At 44.3% G+C, this 16,773-nt stretch overlaps 1 protein-coding gene across 2 annotated transcripts in view; it reads right to left on the bottom strand.

The window, feature by feature from the left end:
• Positions 1 to 16,773, bottom strand: part of ppp3ca (protein phosphatase 3, catalytic subunit, alpha isozyme) — a 58,725-nt gene that overhangs the window by 3,060 nt on the left and 38,892 nt on the right. The window contains exons 7-13 of one of the 2 annotated variants that reach the window (XM_014129375.2): positions 13,032 to 13,109; positions 12,793 to 12,887; positions 4,361 to 4,486; positions 3,997 to 4,080; positions 3,655 to 3,739; positions 3,376 to 3,473; positions 1,558 to 1,608 (exon numbers count right to left, since the gene is read on the bottom strand). In XM_014129375.2, coding sequence (XP_013984850.1) covers positions 1,558 to 1,608; positions 3,376 to 3,473; positions 3,655 to 3,739; positions 3,997 to 4,080; positions 4,361 to 4,486; positions 12,793 to 12,887; positions 13,032 to 13,109 — 617 coding nt within the window. The remainder of the gene's footprint in view (positions 1 to 1,557; positions 1,609 to 3,375; positions 3,474 to 3,654; positions 3,740 to 3,996; positions 4,081 to 4,360; positions 4,487 to 12,792; positions 12,888 to 13,031; positions 13,110 to 16,773) is intronic. The other variant, XM_014129376.2, reaches the window with a different exon arrangement.

A 16,773-nucleotide genomic window follows, 5' to 3' on the forward strand; every position in this document is an offset into this window, starting at 1 on the left:
TGTTTACAACAATAGAACCCTCCTTTACTAGAATAACACACTTGTTTACAACAATAGAACCCTACTTTACTAGAATAGCACACTTGTTTACAACAATAGAACCCTCCTTTACTAGAATAACACACTTGTTTACAACAATAGAACCCTCCTTTACTAGAATAACACACTTGTTTACAACAATCGAACCCTCCTTTACTAGAATAACACACTTGTTTACAACAATAGAACCCTCCTTTACTAGAATTGCACCCTTGTTTACAACAATAGAACCCTTGTTTACTAGAATACCACACTTGTTTACAACAATAGAACCCTTGTTTACTAGAATAGTACACTTTTTTTACAACAATAGAACCCTCCTTTACTAGAATTGCATACTTGTTTACAACAATAGAACCCATGTTTACTAGAATAGTACACCTGTTTACAACAATAGAACCCTCCTTTACTAGAATTGCACCCTCATTTACTAGAATGGCACCCTCCTTTAATAACTTAGACAAACTTCCCCTCGTGGAAAAGCACCCTTGTTTGCTAGAATAGCACCCTTGTTTACGGTTGTTATAATTATGTATCATGAAGCCAACATGACATTACAGTACCAGTTGCATGACATAATCATGTGTAATCATGTGTATCACGTGTATTAGTTCATGCTCGTTCACTTAAGCCTGTCGCGATGCAGGTAGATGTTTAACTGCAGCTGTCAAATGCTGCATCATGACATTGTCAGGTCATTGTGAGAGCATCAGGTGTCCAGAGACTCCAGAGATGGAAGAGGAAGCGAGACATCTCACACGCTCCTTTTTTCTGGTTCATATACAGACAACAAACTAAGCAGACCAGACCCAGCTGCTAACACATTGGTGCCTATTGGAGAGCCACTCCTTAAGCAGACTGGATCTCTAACAATATTTTTCAATGGTAAATGGCCTGAGTGGGACATCTTCATTTATTCACTATCTTTGGAGACTCTATTGTTCACATAGATGACACATCATGCTCATGATACCATTCAATTGACTTCATGATGCATACTGTATTTCACCTTAGCGCTCGCCTGTCTCCTGTTCTCCCTGCATGCGATGCATCTTTGAACCAGATGGGGGCGGAAGATAAGCCAGATCCAAAAAATAAAAGAAGGAATCATGCCTGAGCATAAAAAGATACCCGAAACTATCATGCAGCTCTTGGTAGCACCTCACTTTGCATGACTTAAATTACTTACATACAATAACAAATCCATGTGTTTATATTTATGTGTAAGGTATCAAACTTGATCAAACTTCGAAAAGGCTTTGTTTTTCCTGAGCACACCATGTAATTAATGTAAAATACATCTCTTGATCCTTACATCATAACTGATATAGTTGAGATATCTTGTAATCAAGATACTGCAAAGTTCCGTGCTACCCATTCTAAATCCAACTGTCCCCCTGATAAGTTGTTAAATGCAGGCTGAATATGTACTACTATTGTAACTGATGGGTAGTTGACCCAATGCATGTCCTGCAGGCCAGCCTGCTGAGAGGAGTGGGGTGGGGGACACAGCTTTACCTTCTCCGTCCTCAGTTTCTGTGTCGATTGCTTCAATGGCCTCGGTGGTGGCTGGGGGGGGAAAGGAGGGGAGCGAGTTACTTCTGACAAAGCCATGCAGAATGCAGAATGCAGCCCCCGGCGGTAGGTAGGCAGCTAGCTAGAGACCAGCAAGAGACCAGGCAGTGAGAGACGCATGTGCCGCAGCAACACAGCCAGACTGAGTGGCCAGAGGCCTGGGGAAGGCTGGGCTTGAGAGACTCTGGAGGGCCACAGGACCTGACTGAACTCGTGGGAGGCATCCAGAATTTCGAAGGTCAACTCAATGGGAGTAAACACAGGTGAGGTGAGATGACTGGTGAGGTGAGATGGTGAGATGACTGGTGAGGTGAGATGACTGGCGAGGTGAGATGGTGAGAAGACTGGTGAGAGACGACTGGCGAGGTGAGACGGTGAGGTGAGACGACTGGTGAGGTGAGACGACTGGCGAGGTGAGACGACTGGCGAGGTGAGACGGTGAGGTGAGACGACTGGTGAGGTGAGACGGTGAGGTGAGACGACTGGCGAGGTGAGACGGTGAGGTGAGACGACTGGCGAGGTGAGACGGTGAGGAGAGATGACTGGCGAGGTGAGACGGTGAGGTGAGACGACTGGCGAGGTGAGACGGTGAGGAGAGATGACTGGCGAGGTGAGACGGTGAGGTGAGACGACTGGCGAGGTGAGACGGTGAGGTGAGACGACTGGCGAGGTGAGACGGTGAGGTGAGACGACTGGCGAGGTGAGACGGTGAGGAGAGATGACTGGCGAGGTGAGACGGTGAGGTGAGACGACTGGTGAGGTGAGACGGTGAGGAGAGATGACTGGTGAGGTGAGATGACGAGGTGAGACGACTGGTGAGGTGAGATGACGAGATGACATGACGAGATGACTGGTGAGGTGAGATGACGAGGTGACTGGTGAGGTGAGATGACGAGCTGACTGGTGAGATGAGATGACGGGGTGACTGGTGAGATGAGATGACGAGGTGACTGGTGAGGTGAGATAACTGGTGAGGTGAGATGACGAGGTGACTGGTGAGGTGAGATGACGAGCTGACTGGTGAGATGAGATGACGGGGTGACTGGTGAGGTGAGATGACGAGGTGACTGGTGAGGTGAGATAACTGGTGAGGTGAGATGACGAGGTGATTGGTGAGGTGAGATGACGGGGTGACTGGTGAGGTGAGATGATGAGGTGACTGGTGAGGTGAGATGACTGGTGAGGTGAGATGACGAGGTGACTGGTGAGGTGAGATGACGAGGTGACTGGTGAGGTGAGATGGCGAGATGGCTGGTGAGGTGAGATGACTGGTGAGGTGAGATGACTGGTGAGGTGAGATGGCGAGATGACTGGTGAGGTGAGCTGGCGAAATGACTGGTGAGGTGAGATGACTGGTGAGGTGAGATGACTGGTGAGGTGAGATGGTGAGATGACTGGTGAGGTGAGATGGTGAGATGACTGGTGAGGTGAGATGGCGAGATGACTGGTGAGGTGAGATGACTGGTGAGGTGAGATGACTGGTGAGGTGAGATGGTGAGATGACTGCCTCTCTCTCTCTAGTGTCAGCTGTAGCTAAAGGGGGCAGAATCTGCAGGTCTCCAGAGTCAAGGGTGGCTGCCCAAACCTGGGTCAGAAACAAAGGGACCAGAGGACGAATACGAAGACAAAGACCCACGGAGAGAGGGAGAGCGACGGAGACTGTGACAAAGAGAAGAGTCACAGTGATAGAAAGAGGAACGGACAGACAGTGAGGGGAGGGAGGGAGGGATAGAACAGCCCTGGCCTGGGCCTCATCCTCACCACTCTGTAGGGTCTGTTTGCCCCCGGAGAGCACACCGCTGGGCAGCATGCCAGTAGGCGTCAGACCCTTCAGCGTCAACACGTTCTCACTCTCCTCCCTGCAGGACACACGGAACAGCACCACATACAGGTCAGAGGACATCCACAATGGTCACTCATGTATGCTTCTACTGTATATCCACTCTATTATAATAACTCTATGCTCAGTATTAGAGATGTGTTCATGTGCAACAGCTACAGTAGAAGGCTGATGTGAGGCGAGGTGGAGAACGTTTTTACCGAAGCACTTTGAACATCGTGGCCATTTTCCCAATGGCACGGATCTTGTTCCTGATCACCTCCTTCCGAGCTGCAGCTGCGTTGGCTAGAAAAAGACAACACTCATTTTCAGATATCAGGAGTGAGTCTATGGGCCACATTGAAATGATCCATTTATATTCTTTACTGGTAATTCAATGAGCCCCTCATAACAAATAAACACCCAGAGGACATATCATCTACAAATACCATAATAGTACGTGCTTTTACTTGTTTATCGGGACCTACTGTATGCCAGGGAGAAGAGTGTGAGACGCTGCAGTTCTAATGGGCTCTTAACAGTACTGTATACCAGTGACTCACCATCTAAGATCTCTAGGTCGTCTCCGTCGTTCATGAGCTCGTCGTCAGAGCAGATGCTCAACACGTTCACCAGCATCTCTGTGACTGGAGAGAGGTCAAAAGCTATCAGATGAGGGCGCTGCTGTACATATTTGTTTACGATAAAATGTAGCAAGAGGGTAAATCTAGAAGAACACGGTCATCTCTGAGCCCATCAGTCAGAGAACATGGAAGTGTCCTGCTGAATGTTTGTCTAGACTAGCAAATGAAGATGACTCTCACCACTCAGCTCAAATGAATGATTAAAATGATTAAAACAGCGCATATAGTCATCATTACACATAGACATGGTCTACTAAGGATTGGGAAAGGATGGTAGTGGTACCTTTCTCCCCCACAAACGGCAGGGACCAGGTGAATACGTCCATGAAGTTGGGCAGCCAGTAGGGATGAGGGGAGCAGTTGAACTGCCGGATGTTCATCACGTTATTCTCATACTTCAGTACTGCAGCTGTGGAGGGGAAAAAACACAAGGGTCATGTAAACATAAAAATGTCTGCATCTACAAGGATACACACATACTACACAAAACATAGTAGGTTTACAGAAAGAACACAGTAAGAAACGTCCATCAGTGTGTTGAGCACATCACGCTGTACATCACTGAGTGATACATTCATCACGCTGTACATCACTGAGTGATACATTCATCACGCTGTACATCACTGAGTGATACATTCATCACGCTGTACATCACTGAGTGATACATTCATCACGCTGTACATCACTGAGTGATACATTCATCACGCTGTACATCACTGAGTGATACATTCATCACGCTGTACATCACTGAGTGATACATTCATCACGCTGTACATCACTGAGTGATACATTCATCACGCTGTACATCACTGAGTGATACATTCATCACGCTGTACATCACTGAGTGATACATTCATCACGCTGTACATCACTGAGTGATACATTCATCACGCTGTACATCACTGAGTGATACATTCATCACGCTGTACATCACTGAGTGATACATTCATCACGCTGTACATCACTGAGTGATGCATTCATCACGCTGTACATCACTGAGTGATACATTCATCACGCTGTACATCACTGAGTGATACATTCATCACGCTGTACATCACTGAGTGATACATTCATCACGCTGTACATCACAGGTGGTTTTAGTGTCATATCGGAAGGAGTTTAAAATGTGGCTGTTTTTGTGGCTGTTTTTACTGTCAAGGAGGTGTGTAAACAAAACTCCTTAAAAATTTGGCAAGACAAGAAGTTGGGGTATGGGGGAGACAAAATACTGATACCTACATATAAAAACATTTTTGGTTTACCCAAATAGGAACTGTTCACATTGGAATTTTCTTGGTCACAATCTTAAAAGGAATATGTAAGAATTTTCATACAAACAAAACTGCCACTTATTAAAAGGAATGGAATGTTCATCACGCTGTACATCATTAATGCCGTGGATTTCTCAATTTTGAGCCCACTCTTATATCAATGACGCAGCATGCGTTATTTTGCTGTGAGCGTATGCATGACAATACGTTTGAAATCCTGTCAATTCCCAAGACGGCATTGTTTCTTCCCTCTAACACCAACGTTCCATGCCTCCAGTTGCGGACAGAAAATAGAGCTTAATGATGTGCTTCTTCTGCAGGCATATTCACAGTGACTGAAAGGACCAAAGAAGGTCATTTTGAAGAAAACAATTTGAGAAAAAAAAGCACATCTTTGAAACAGCAGTGGTTGATGGGAGCTAGCTCTTGGATTATTATGACAGTCCTTCCCTATTTTACTTCCACTATATACAGGATAAGCATGATATGAGTTTTGTTTCTTGACAAACAGATGCAACAGGAAGGAACCTTTTTACTCAAAGAGGTAACACAATCCATGAAATCAAACAAATTCGTAAAAAAATAAAAGACATCTGTATAAAACAATGAAGAACATCTAATAATCTATCAAATCACAGCAAGAGCAGAGGTCTAATTACACACTGGCTGTTCAGAGTTGCCTGAAGATAGTAGGCTGGAGCAACGTCTTATGGGGGTGCACACCTTGATATGTGTATGTGTTTGTGTGGGTGTGTGAGAGAGACATCGACACAGTGAAAGAAACAGACAGAGACAGAGGAAGAGACAGAGACAGGAAGAGACAGAGGCATAGTGACAGACAAAGAAAGAGAGAAACAGAGCGAGAGAGAAACAGAGGCAGAGACAGACAGAAACAGAGAGAGAAAAAGACATAGCAACAGGCAGAGACAGAAACAGAGGAAGAGATAGAGACAGAAACAGGAAAAGAAAGGGACAGAGACATACACAGAAAGCGACAGAGAGAAACAGGACAGTGACAGAGAAAGGAGATGAGATGATCAACCATTAGGTGCACCTCTTGAGCCCCAGAAGTGAAGTGCTGACACTGATCCATCAGGAGATATAAAGCTACAGCCAGCCATAACGACAGTCCCTCCCACACTCTTACCATGGCTCACTATCCATCTCCATCAAGCCACACAATGAACAGCACCCACCAACACACATATGATCCAACATACATTCTGGTTCACATAGACTCATACATTAACACTACAAATGCATACCCTTATATATCAAATAAAATACACAAATAATATGGAGAAATATTCAGACCCCTTGACTTGTTTCACATTTTATTTCTGTCACGTGTGCTCCCTCTCTGGCCTCTAGGTCACCAGGCTGCTCACAATGGTGCACACCTGTCACCATCGTTACCCGCACCTACACGTCGTCAGACTCACCTGGACTCCATCACTTCCTTGATTACCTGCCCTATATATGTCACTCCCTTTGGTTCCTTCCCCAGGTGTCATTGTTTCATGTCTGCGTTGTTCGAGGTTCTTGGTTTGTATTATGTTCGGTTTATTTTATTAACACCCACTCCCTGAATTTGCTTCCAGACTCTCAGCGCACATCATTACAATTACGTTACAGCCTTCTTCTAAAATTGATTAAATAGATTTTTTCCCTCATCAATCGACACACAATACCCCATAATGACAAAGCAAAAACTGGTTTTAGAAATGTTAGCTAATTTATTAAAATAAAAAAACAAATACCTTACATAAGTTTTCAAACCTTTTACACAGTACTTTGTTAAAGCACCTTTGGCAGCGATTACAGCCTTGAGTCTTCTCATGTATTATGCTACAAACTTGGCACACCTGTATTTGGGGAGTTACTCCCATTCTTCTCTGCAGATCCTCTCAAGCTCTGTCAGGTTGGATGGGGAGCATTACTGAAAAGCTATTTTCAGGTCTCTCCAGAGATGTTCAAGTCCGGGCTCTGGCTGGCTCACTCAAGTACATAAAGAGACTTGTCCCAAAGCCACTCCTGTGATGTCTTGGCTGTGTGCTTAGGGTCGTTGTCCTGTTAGAAGGTGAACCTTCGCCCCAGTCTGAAGTCCTGAGCGCTCTGGAGCAGGTTTTCATCAAGGATCTCTTTGTACTTTGCTCCGTCCATCTTTGCCTTGATCCTGACTAGTCTCCCAATCCCTGCCGCTGAAAAACACCCCCACAGCATGATGCTGCTACCACCATGTTTCAACGTAGGGATGGTGCCAGGTTTCCTCCAGACGTGACACTTGGCAATCAGGCCAAAGAGTTCAATCTTGGTTTCATCAGACCAGAGAATCTTGTTTCTCATGGTCTGAGAGTCTTTAGGTGCCTTTTGGCTGTCATGTGCCTTTTACTGAGGAGTGGCTTCCATCTGGCCAATGAGCTCAATTTTCATTTTGATTCAAACGCATTAAGAAGGAAAGAAATTCAACAAATTAACTTTTCCACAAATTAATATCTGGGAGAGTTTGCTGGTGACACTTTCAGTGATTTATTTAGAATTCAAGGCACACTTAACCTGTTTGGGCTAGGGGGCAGTATTGAGAATTTTGGAAAAAATATGTGCCCATTTTTAACTGCCTCCTACACCAACTCAGAAGCTAGAATATGCATATTATTGTTCAGGTTTGGATAGAAAACACCCTAAAGTTTATAAAACTGTTTGAATGGTGTCTGTGAGTATAACAGAACTCCTATGGCAGGCAAAAACCTGACAAGGTTTCATGCAGGAAGTGGCCTGTCTGACAAGGAGTCGTGCGTCTTGCATCTCTTTATTGAAGAGTAAGGATCTTAGCTGTAACGTGACAATTCCCAGGGCTCCAATAGGCTCTCAGAACCCGGGAAAAACCTGAACGATGACGAGGAAGCCTCTGGCTGAAACAGATTATCGCCTTATCCAAGTGGCCGATCAGAGGACCATTGAATGAGGCGCGTGCACGATTCGCCCCCGTGGAGAAATTTCATTCGGCTGTTTAGCTTATTGCAGATTCCCGGTCGGAATATTATCGCTTTTCTATGAGATAAATGGCATAAAAATTGGTTTTAAACAGCGGTTGACATGCTTCGAAGTACGGTAATGGAATATTTAGACATTTTTTTGTCACGCCATGCGCCATGCGCGCGACCGTTATTTACCATTCGTATAGTGTCTAGAACGCACGAACAAAACAGAGGATATTTGGATATAACGATGGATTATTTGGGACCAAATCTAGATTTGTTATTGAAGTAGAAGTCCTGGGAGTGCATTCTGACGAAGAACAGGAAAGGTAAGAACATTTTTCTTATAGGAAATAGGATTTTGGTGAAGGCTAATCTTGCCGGGTGTCTAAATAGCTAGCCGTGATGGCTGGGCTATGTACTTAGAATATTGCAAAATGTGCTTCATCCGAAAAGCTATTTTAAAATCGGACATATCGAGTGCATAGAGGAGTAATGTATCTATAATTCTTAAAATAATTGTTATGCTTTTTGTGAACGTTTATCGTGAGTAATTTAGCAAACTGTTAATAAATTCCCCGGAAGTTTGCGGGGGGTATGCTTTTTCTGAACGTCACATGCTAATGTAAAAAGCTGTTTTTTGATATAAATATGAACTTGATTGAACAGACATGCATGTATTGTATAACATAATGTCCTAGGTGTGTCATCTGATGAAGATCATAAAAGGTTAGTGCTGCATTTAGCTGTGGTTTGGGTTTTTGTGACATTATATGCTAGCTTGAAAAATGGGTGTCTGATAATTTCTGGCTGGGCACTCTCCTGACATAATCTAATGTTTTGCTTTCGTTGTAAAGCCTTTTTGAAATCGGACAGTGTGGTTAGATTAAGGAGAGTCTTGTCTTTAAATAGCTGTAAAATAGTCATATGTTTGAGAAATTGAAGTAATAGTATTTCAAACGATTCAAAAATCGCGCCACTGAATTCAGGTGGCTGTTACGTAGGTGGGACGAATTCGTCCCGCCTTGCCCATAGAGGTTAACCAGCATGGTTACCACAGCATTCTGCAGTGATATGCCATCCCATCTGGTTTGCACTTAGTGGGACTATCATCTGTTTTTCAACAGGACAATGACCCAACACATCTCCAGGCTGTGTAAGGGCTATTTTGACCAAGAAGGAGAGTGATGGAGTGCTGCATCAGATTACCTGGCCTCCACAATCACCTGACCTCAACACAATTGAGATGGTTTGGGATGAGTTGGACCGCAGAGTGAAGGAAAAGCAGACAAGTGCTCAGCATGTTGGAAAAGCATTCCAGGTGAAGATGGTTGAGAGAATGCCAAGAGTGTGCAAAGCTGTTATCAAGGCAATGGGTGGCTACTTTGAAGACTATCAAATATAAAATATATTTTGATTTGTTTAACACTTTTTTGGTTACTACATGATTCCATATGTGTTATTTCATAGTTTTGATGTCTTCACTATTATTCTACAATGTAGAATGAGTTGGTGTGTCCAAACTCTTGACTGGTACTGTGTACAGTTGAAGTCGGAAGTTTACATACACTTAGGTTGGAGTCATTAAAACTCCTTTTTCAACTACTCCACAAATTTCTTGTTAACAAACTATAGTTTTGGCAAGTCGGTTACAACATCTACTTTGTTCATGACACAAGAAACTTTTCCAACAATTGTTTACAGAAAAGTTATTTCACTTATAATCCACTGTATCACAATTCCGGTGGGTCAGAAGTTTACATACACTAAGTTGACTGTGCTTTTAAACAGCTTGGAAATTTCCAGAAAATGATGTCATGGCTTTAGAAGCTTCTGATAGGCTAATTGACATCATTTTAGTTAATTGGAGGTGAACCTGTGGATGTATTTCAAGGCCTACCTTCAAACTTAGTGCCTCTTTGCTTGACATCATGGGAAAATCAAAAGAAATCAGCCAAGACCTCAGAAAAAAGTTGTAGACCTCCACAAGTCTGGTTCATCCTTGGGAGCAATTTCCAAATGCCTGAAGGTACCACGAAAATTATGTGGATATATTGAAGCAACATCTCAAGACATCAGTCAGGAAGTTAAAGCTTGGTCGCAAATGGGTCTTCCAAATGGTCAATGACCCCAAGCATACTTCCAAAGTTGTGGCAAAATGGCTTAAGGACAACAAAGTCAAAATATTGGAGTGGCCATCCCAAAGCTCTGACCTCAATCCAATAGAAAATTTGTGGGCAGAACTGATTCTGATAAATTCCCAATCTGGCCCTCATACCATCACGGCCACCTAATCATCCCCAGCTTACAATTGGCTCATTCATCCCCCTCCACTCCCCTGAAACTATTCCCCAGGTCGTTGCTGTAAATGAGAATGTGTTCTTAGTCAACTTACCTGGTAAAATAACAGTAAAATAAAAAATAAATAAATAAAAACTGAAGAAGCGTGTGCGAGCAAGGAGGCCTACAAACATGACTCAGTTACACCAGCTCTGTCAGGAGGAATGGGCCAAAATTCACCCAACTTATTGTGGGAAGCTTGTGGAAGGCTACCCGAAAAATTTGACCCAAGTTAAACAATTTATAGGCAATGCTACCAAATACTAATTGAGAGTATGTAAACTTCTGACCCACTGGGAATGTGATGAAATAAATAAAAGCTGAAATAAATCACTCTCTCTACTATTATTCTGACATTTCACATTCTTAAAATAAAGTGGTGATCCTAACTGACCTAAGACAGGGAATTTGTACTAGGATTAAATGTCAGGAATTTTGAAAAACTGAGTTTAAATGTATATGTACAGTGGGGGAAAAAAGTATTTGATCCCCTGCTGATTTTGTACATTTGCCCACTGATAAAGAACGGATCAGTCTATAATTTTAATGGTAGGTTTATTTGAACAGTGAGAGACAGAATAACAACAAAAATATCCAGAAAAACGCTTGTCAAAAATGTTATAAATTGATTTGCATTTTAATGAGGGAAATAAGTATTTGACCCCCTCTCAATCAGAAAGATTTCTGGCTCCCAGGTGTCTTTTATACAGGTAACGAGCTGAGATTAGGAGCACACTCTTAAAGGGAGTGCTCCTAATCTCAGCTTGTTACCTGTAAAAAAGACACCTGTCCACAGAAGCAATCAATCAATCAGATTCCAAACTCTCCACCATGGCCAAGACCAAAGAGCTCTCCAAGGATGTCAGGGACAAGATTGTAGACCTACACAAGGCTGGAATGGGCTACAAGACCATCACCAAGCAGCTTGGTGAGAAGGTGACAACATTTGGTGCGATTATTCGCAAATGGAAGAAACTCAAAAGAACTGTCAATCTCCCTCGGCCTGGGGCTCCATGCAAGATCTCACCTCGTGGGGTTGCAATGATCATGAGAACGGTGAGGAATCAGCCCAGAACTACACAGGAGGATCTTGTCAATGATCTCAAGGCAGCTGGGACCATAGTCACCAAGAAAACAATTGGTAACACACTACGCCGTGAAGGACTGAAATCCTGCAGCGCCCGCAAGGTCCCCCTGCTCAAGAATACATATACATGCCCGTCTGAAGTTTGCCAGTGAACATCTGAATGATTCAGAGGACAAATGGGTGAAAGGGTTGTGGTCAGATGAGACCAAAATGGAGCTCTTTGGCATCAACTCAACTCGCCGTGTTTGGAGGAGGAGGACTGCCTATAACTGCTGCCTATAACCCCAAGAACACCATCTCCACCATCAAACATGGAGGTGGAAACATTATGCTTTGGGGGTGTTTTTCTGCTAAGGGGACAGAACAACTTCACCGCATCAAAGGGACGATGGACGGGGCCATGTACGGTCAAATCTTGGGTGAGAACATCCTTCCCTCAGCCAGGGCATTGAAAATGGGTCGTGGATGGGTATTCCAGCATGACAATGACCCAAAACACACTGCCAAGGCAACAAAGGAGTGGCTCAAGAAGAAGCACATTTTGGTCCTGGAGTGGCCTAGCCAGTCTCCAGACCTTAATCCCATAGAAAATCTGTGGAGGGAGCTGAAGGTTTGAGTTGCCAAACGTCAGCCTCGAAACCTTAATGACTTGGAGAAGATCTGCAAAGAGGAGTGGGACAAAATCCCTCCTGAGATGAGTGCAAACCTGGTGGCCAACTACAAGAAACGTCTGACCTCTGTGATTGCCAACAAGGGTTTTGCCACCAAGTACTAAGTCATGTTTTGCAGAGGGGTCAAATACTTATTTCCCTCATTAAAATGCAAATAATTTTTAAACATTTTTTGACATGTGTTTTTCTGGATTTTTTGTTGTTGTTATTCTGTCTCTCACTGTTCAAATAAACCTACCATTAAAATTATAGACTGATCATTTCTTTGTAAGTGGGCAAACATACAAAATCAGCAGGGGATCAAATACTTTTTTCCCCCACTGTACGTATATAAAAACTCTACAAATACATGGAATAGACAGACTGACCTTTGTTGTTATAAACGTCAAGGTAGTTTGGCGCTGAGAAGATGGTGATGAGGGAGGGGAAGCCGGTGGTTTGGCTCTTCCGGTACATCCGGTAGCTATAGGACAGCACAGAGAGAGAGGGGAACGGTTTTCAGGTTAATCATCTGGATGAATCGTCTCTATTAAAGCTAAAAGTGTTTGTAAGACAGAGAAAGAAAAAGATATAAAGAGAGAGAGAAAGATGTGGCGTTGGTACATACCCGGCATCTTGTGCTTCATGTGCTCGGATGACTGATAATAAGTTATTGTTCTGTAGGAACTCACACACAGCTGGATAACTGCACGGCAGAAAAAAAAGGAGAGAAGGTTTTGGGATGGCATATCTAAATTCACACTGTTTGACACATATAACAGAGCAACACAGCTAGCACTGACCTATGTAACTAAACAACATGCAGAATACATACTGTAAGTATTGTGTAACATAGCATACCTGAATACACAGTGGAAAAACACTATATGACTATATTACAGTCACAAAACAGAGAATAAAATATGATACCCCTGGTCCAGCCACAGACTAGAACACTGACATTGTCCTACAACACAACAAAACAGTTCAGAGCGTCAGCAGGCGTCAGTGTGTTATCAGAGCACTGCTCAGTATGATGTAAGTCAGAGCAGCCCAGCCCATCCCAGCCCATCCCATCCCAGCCCATCCCAGCCCTGCCTATCCCAGCCCTGCCTATCCCAGCCCAGCCCATCCCAGCCCAGCCCATCCCAGCCCAGCCCAGCCCATCCCAGCCCTGCCTATCCCAGCCCATCCCAGCCCAGCCCAGCCCATCCCAGCCCAGCCCATCCCAGCCCTGCCCATCCCAGCCCATCCCAGCCCTGCCCATCCCAGCCCTGCCATCCCAGCCCATCCCATCCCATCCCATCCCATCCCAGCCCATCCCTGCCCATCCCAGCCCATCCCAGCCCAGCCCTGCCCATCCCAGCCCATCCCAGCCCAGCCCATCCCAGCCCAGTCCTGCCTATCCCAGCCCATCCCAGCCCAGCCCATCCCAGCCCATCCCAGCCCAGCCCAGCCAATCCCAGCCCAGCCCTGCTTATCCCAGCCCATCCCAGCCCAGCCCATCCCATCCCAGCCCATCCCAGCCCTGCCCATCCCAGCCCATCCCAGCCCTGCCCATCCCAGCCCAGCCATCCCAGCCCATCCCAGCCCAGCCCATCCCAGCCCATCCCAGCCCTGCCCATCCCAGCCCATCCCAGCCCAGCCCTGCCCATCCCAGCCCAGCCCATCCCATCCCAGCCCATCCCAGCCCATCCCATCCCAGCCCTGCCCAGCCCTGCCCATCCCAGCCCAGCCCTGCCCATCCCAGCCCATCCCAGCCCATCCCACAGCTCCCAGTTTGCCCCAAAGCAACCTAATACCACTCACTGGCTCAAAAACACAACATACCATGTCAGCTATTATTTGACTGCTAACTAGCTGTCAGTTCTACCCTGACAGGTAATGTGAGAGGGTTGCTACATTTCCCCATCCTTTAAGCCAACTGTTAACAAGATGGCCGGTTTGACAGCATTGTTCCTCCGCCTCTCTCTCTTCCCTCGACACAGATCACTCCTTCCCTTCCATCTCTCTTCCTATCACTTGCTCCAGTTTGGGCTGGAGGAGTGGGTTGTCATAGCAACAGCTCATTGCAGAGCCCCAGGGGAATTGTGGGATAGATGGCAGTGTTGAGCTGATACCGGCCCCTGCCCGGACTCTTGTTTTACACCCACGATGCATTTCAACCGCCTGGTTTGGAGTAGGAGGTTCCTATGCACATGTGTACTCCTCCTCTCATCTCCTCTACATCACTCTCCTTCAACCTCACAACCCCCGCCAGCAGTCTAATGTATCACCCCTCTGTATGTCACTCCGTCCTGCTGATTCAGACAGAGATACAGTTTTAGCTTCAGCTTGATTCCATTCCAATTCCTGAAGGTCTGAATGTGTATATGGTCATATAATCCTATAGTCTATTTTGTGAGATGATGAACAGAAAAAAGAGAGACTATGATCGCCATAATTAAAACATGCACATTTCTGTTAAATTATCAGATTCATAAAATAACAGGATAACAAAGGTTATGAAAAAATGGTATGCACATGCTGACGACTCAAGCTCACATACTGATTGGCCCGAATGTGCATAGTTTTTTAATCCATGGCTCAGTTGGTCAGAGGAGGGGGTCTTCTCATATCTGTGTCAGATTTGGCTCCTGGGGCATTTCTCTGAACCTGTGTATTGGTAAAACTTTCAGGTGCTGAAACCTTAGGGTTACAGGGTGACTGATGAGAATCATTACAGAGACGTTCCCTGAAGAAAATATTGTAACCCCTCACTGACAAACCAGGCCATAAGCCTTTTCACCTCATCATTTCAAAACAAGCTCAGTCCACCACCTAACAACACGGATGCTGGGTGAGACTACATAAAGTGTTTTGTGGCTGTCTGATAGTTCCCTTAATGTATTACTGTGGTCAGTCAGAATGAGACAGCACACATAAACACACAAAGCCGTTTAAACCTGGACATAAGCCAGCTGGGATCCGTCCACACCACCTACTATCACCAGGAATACCACATTCCCCCTCACAAACTGACTGACCAACACCCTGAGAGGTGCACTTGTTTCTGTGTGTAAATGCATCTAATGAGGATGTGTTAACCTAACCCAGCCATGCATTGTACGAAACGCTCCATCCATCCCAGGGCCACCACTAACTTTTTGGGGGCCCTAAGCAAGATTTTTTGGGGGGCCCCCAACCACCTTGCAGGCAAAACATTTTAGTGCCCTCCCTCTTGGCAGTGGACTTTTTTTTTGCAGTGTTAGAGTTCATTTCCTGCAACTCTACACATTTTGCCATCGGATGTAGAGAAAATGTTACAATGTTAAAGTTAATTTCCTGCAATTCAACACATTTTTCCATGAAGTGGAGAGAAGTTTTGTAGTTTTAAAGTTAATTTCCTGCAGTTCTAAATATTTTGCCATGACTTATGCCATGTTCAAATGATATCTGAGTAAGAGTGACTAACAAAATCATTGAGGGCGCCCTAGGGGTCAGGGTCCCTGGGCACATGCCCTTCTTGCCCAGTTGGTAATTTGGTGATAGGTTTAGATACAGTGGGGTCCAAAATTATTGACACCCTTATTAATAAAGATGAGCAATTATAACTGTATGAAATAAATCATTAAATACTGAGGTACGCTGCATGCTCAAAACATTTTGAAATTCTATTATTTTATACTAATATAACTGCTCAGAGAAAGAGATTCTGTTTAAGAAGAGATTTTAAAAAACTCAAAAGGTAGGGGTCAAAATTAGACACCCCTAAAGATTCTTATGAATAATGTAGACAAAAGTCTAGTATTTGGTCCCATATTCGCATGCAGTGAGTACAGTGCATCAAGCTTGTGACTCTACAAACGTGTTGGATGCATTTTGCAGTTCGTTTTGGTTGTATTTTATATGATTTTGTGCCCAATAGGAATGAACGGTAAATCGTGCATTGTGTCATTTTGGAGTCACTTTTATTGTAAATAAGAATAGAATATGTTTCTAAACACTTCTATATTGATGTGGATGCAACCATGATTATGGATAGTCCTGAATGAATTATGAATTGAAAGTTACAGAGGGTCAAAGATCATATCCCCAAGACATGCTAACCTCCCCTTTTATTGGTAATGGTGAGAGGTAATGGTGAGAGGTTAGCATGTCTTGGGGGTATGATCTTTGACCCTCTGTAACTTTCTCACTCATTATTATTCAGGATTTATTCAGGATTATCCGTAATCATGGTAGCATCCACATAAATGTAGAAGTGTTTAGAAACATATTCTATTCTTATTTGCAATAAATTGACTCCAAAATGACACAATACATTATTTACCATTCATGATATATCCATTGTTTAGCTGGAATAGAATGTCCGTATCCTGTATATTTGA

Source organism: Salmo salar, chromosome ssa11 (assembly GCF_905237065.1).
Source record: "Salmo salar chromosome ssa11, Ssal_v3.1, whole genome shotgun sequence".
Classification (NCBI taxonomy): Eukaryota; Metazoa; Chordata; class Actinopteri; order Salmoniformes; family Salmonidae; genus Salmo; species Salmo salar.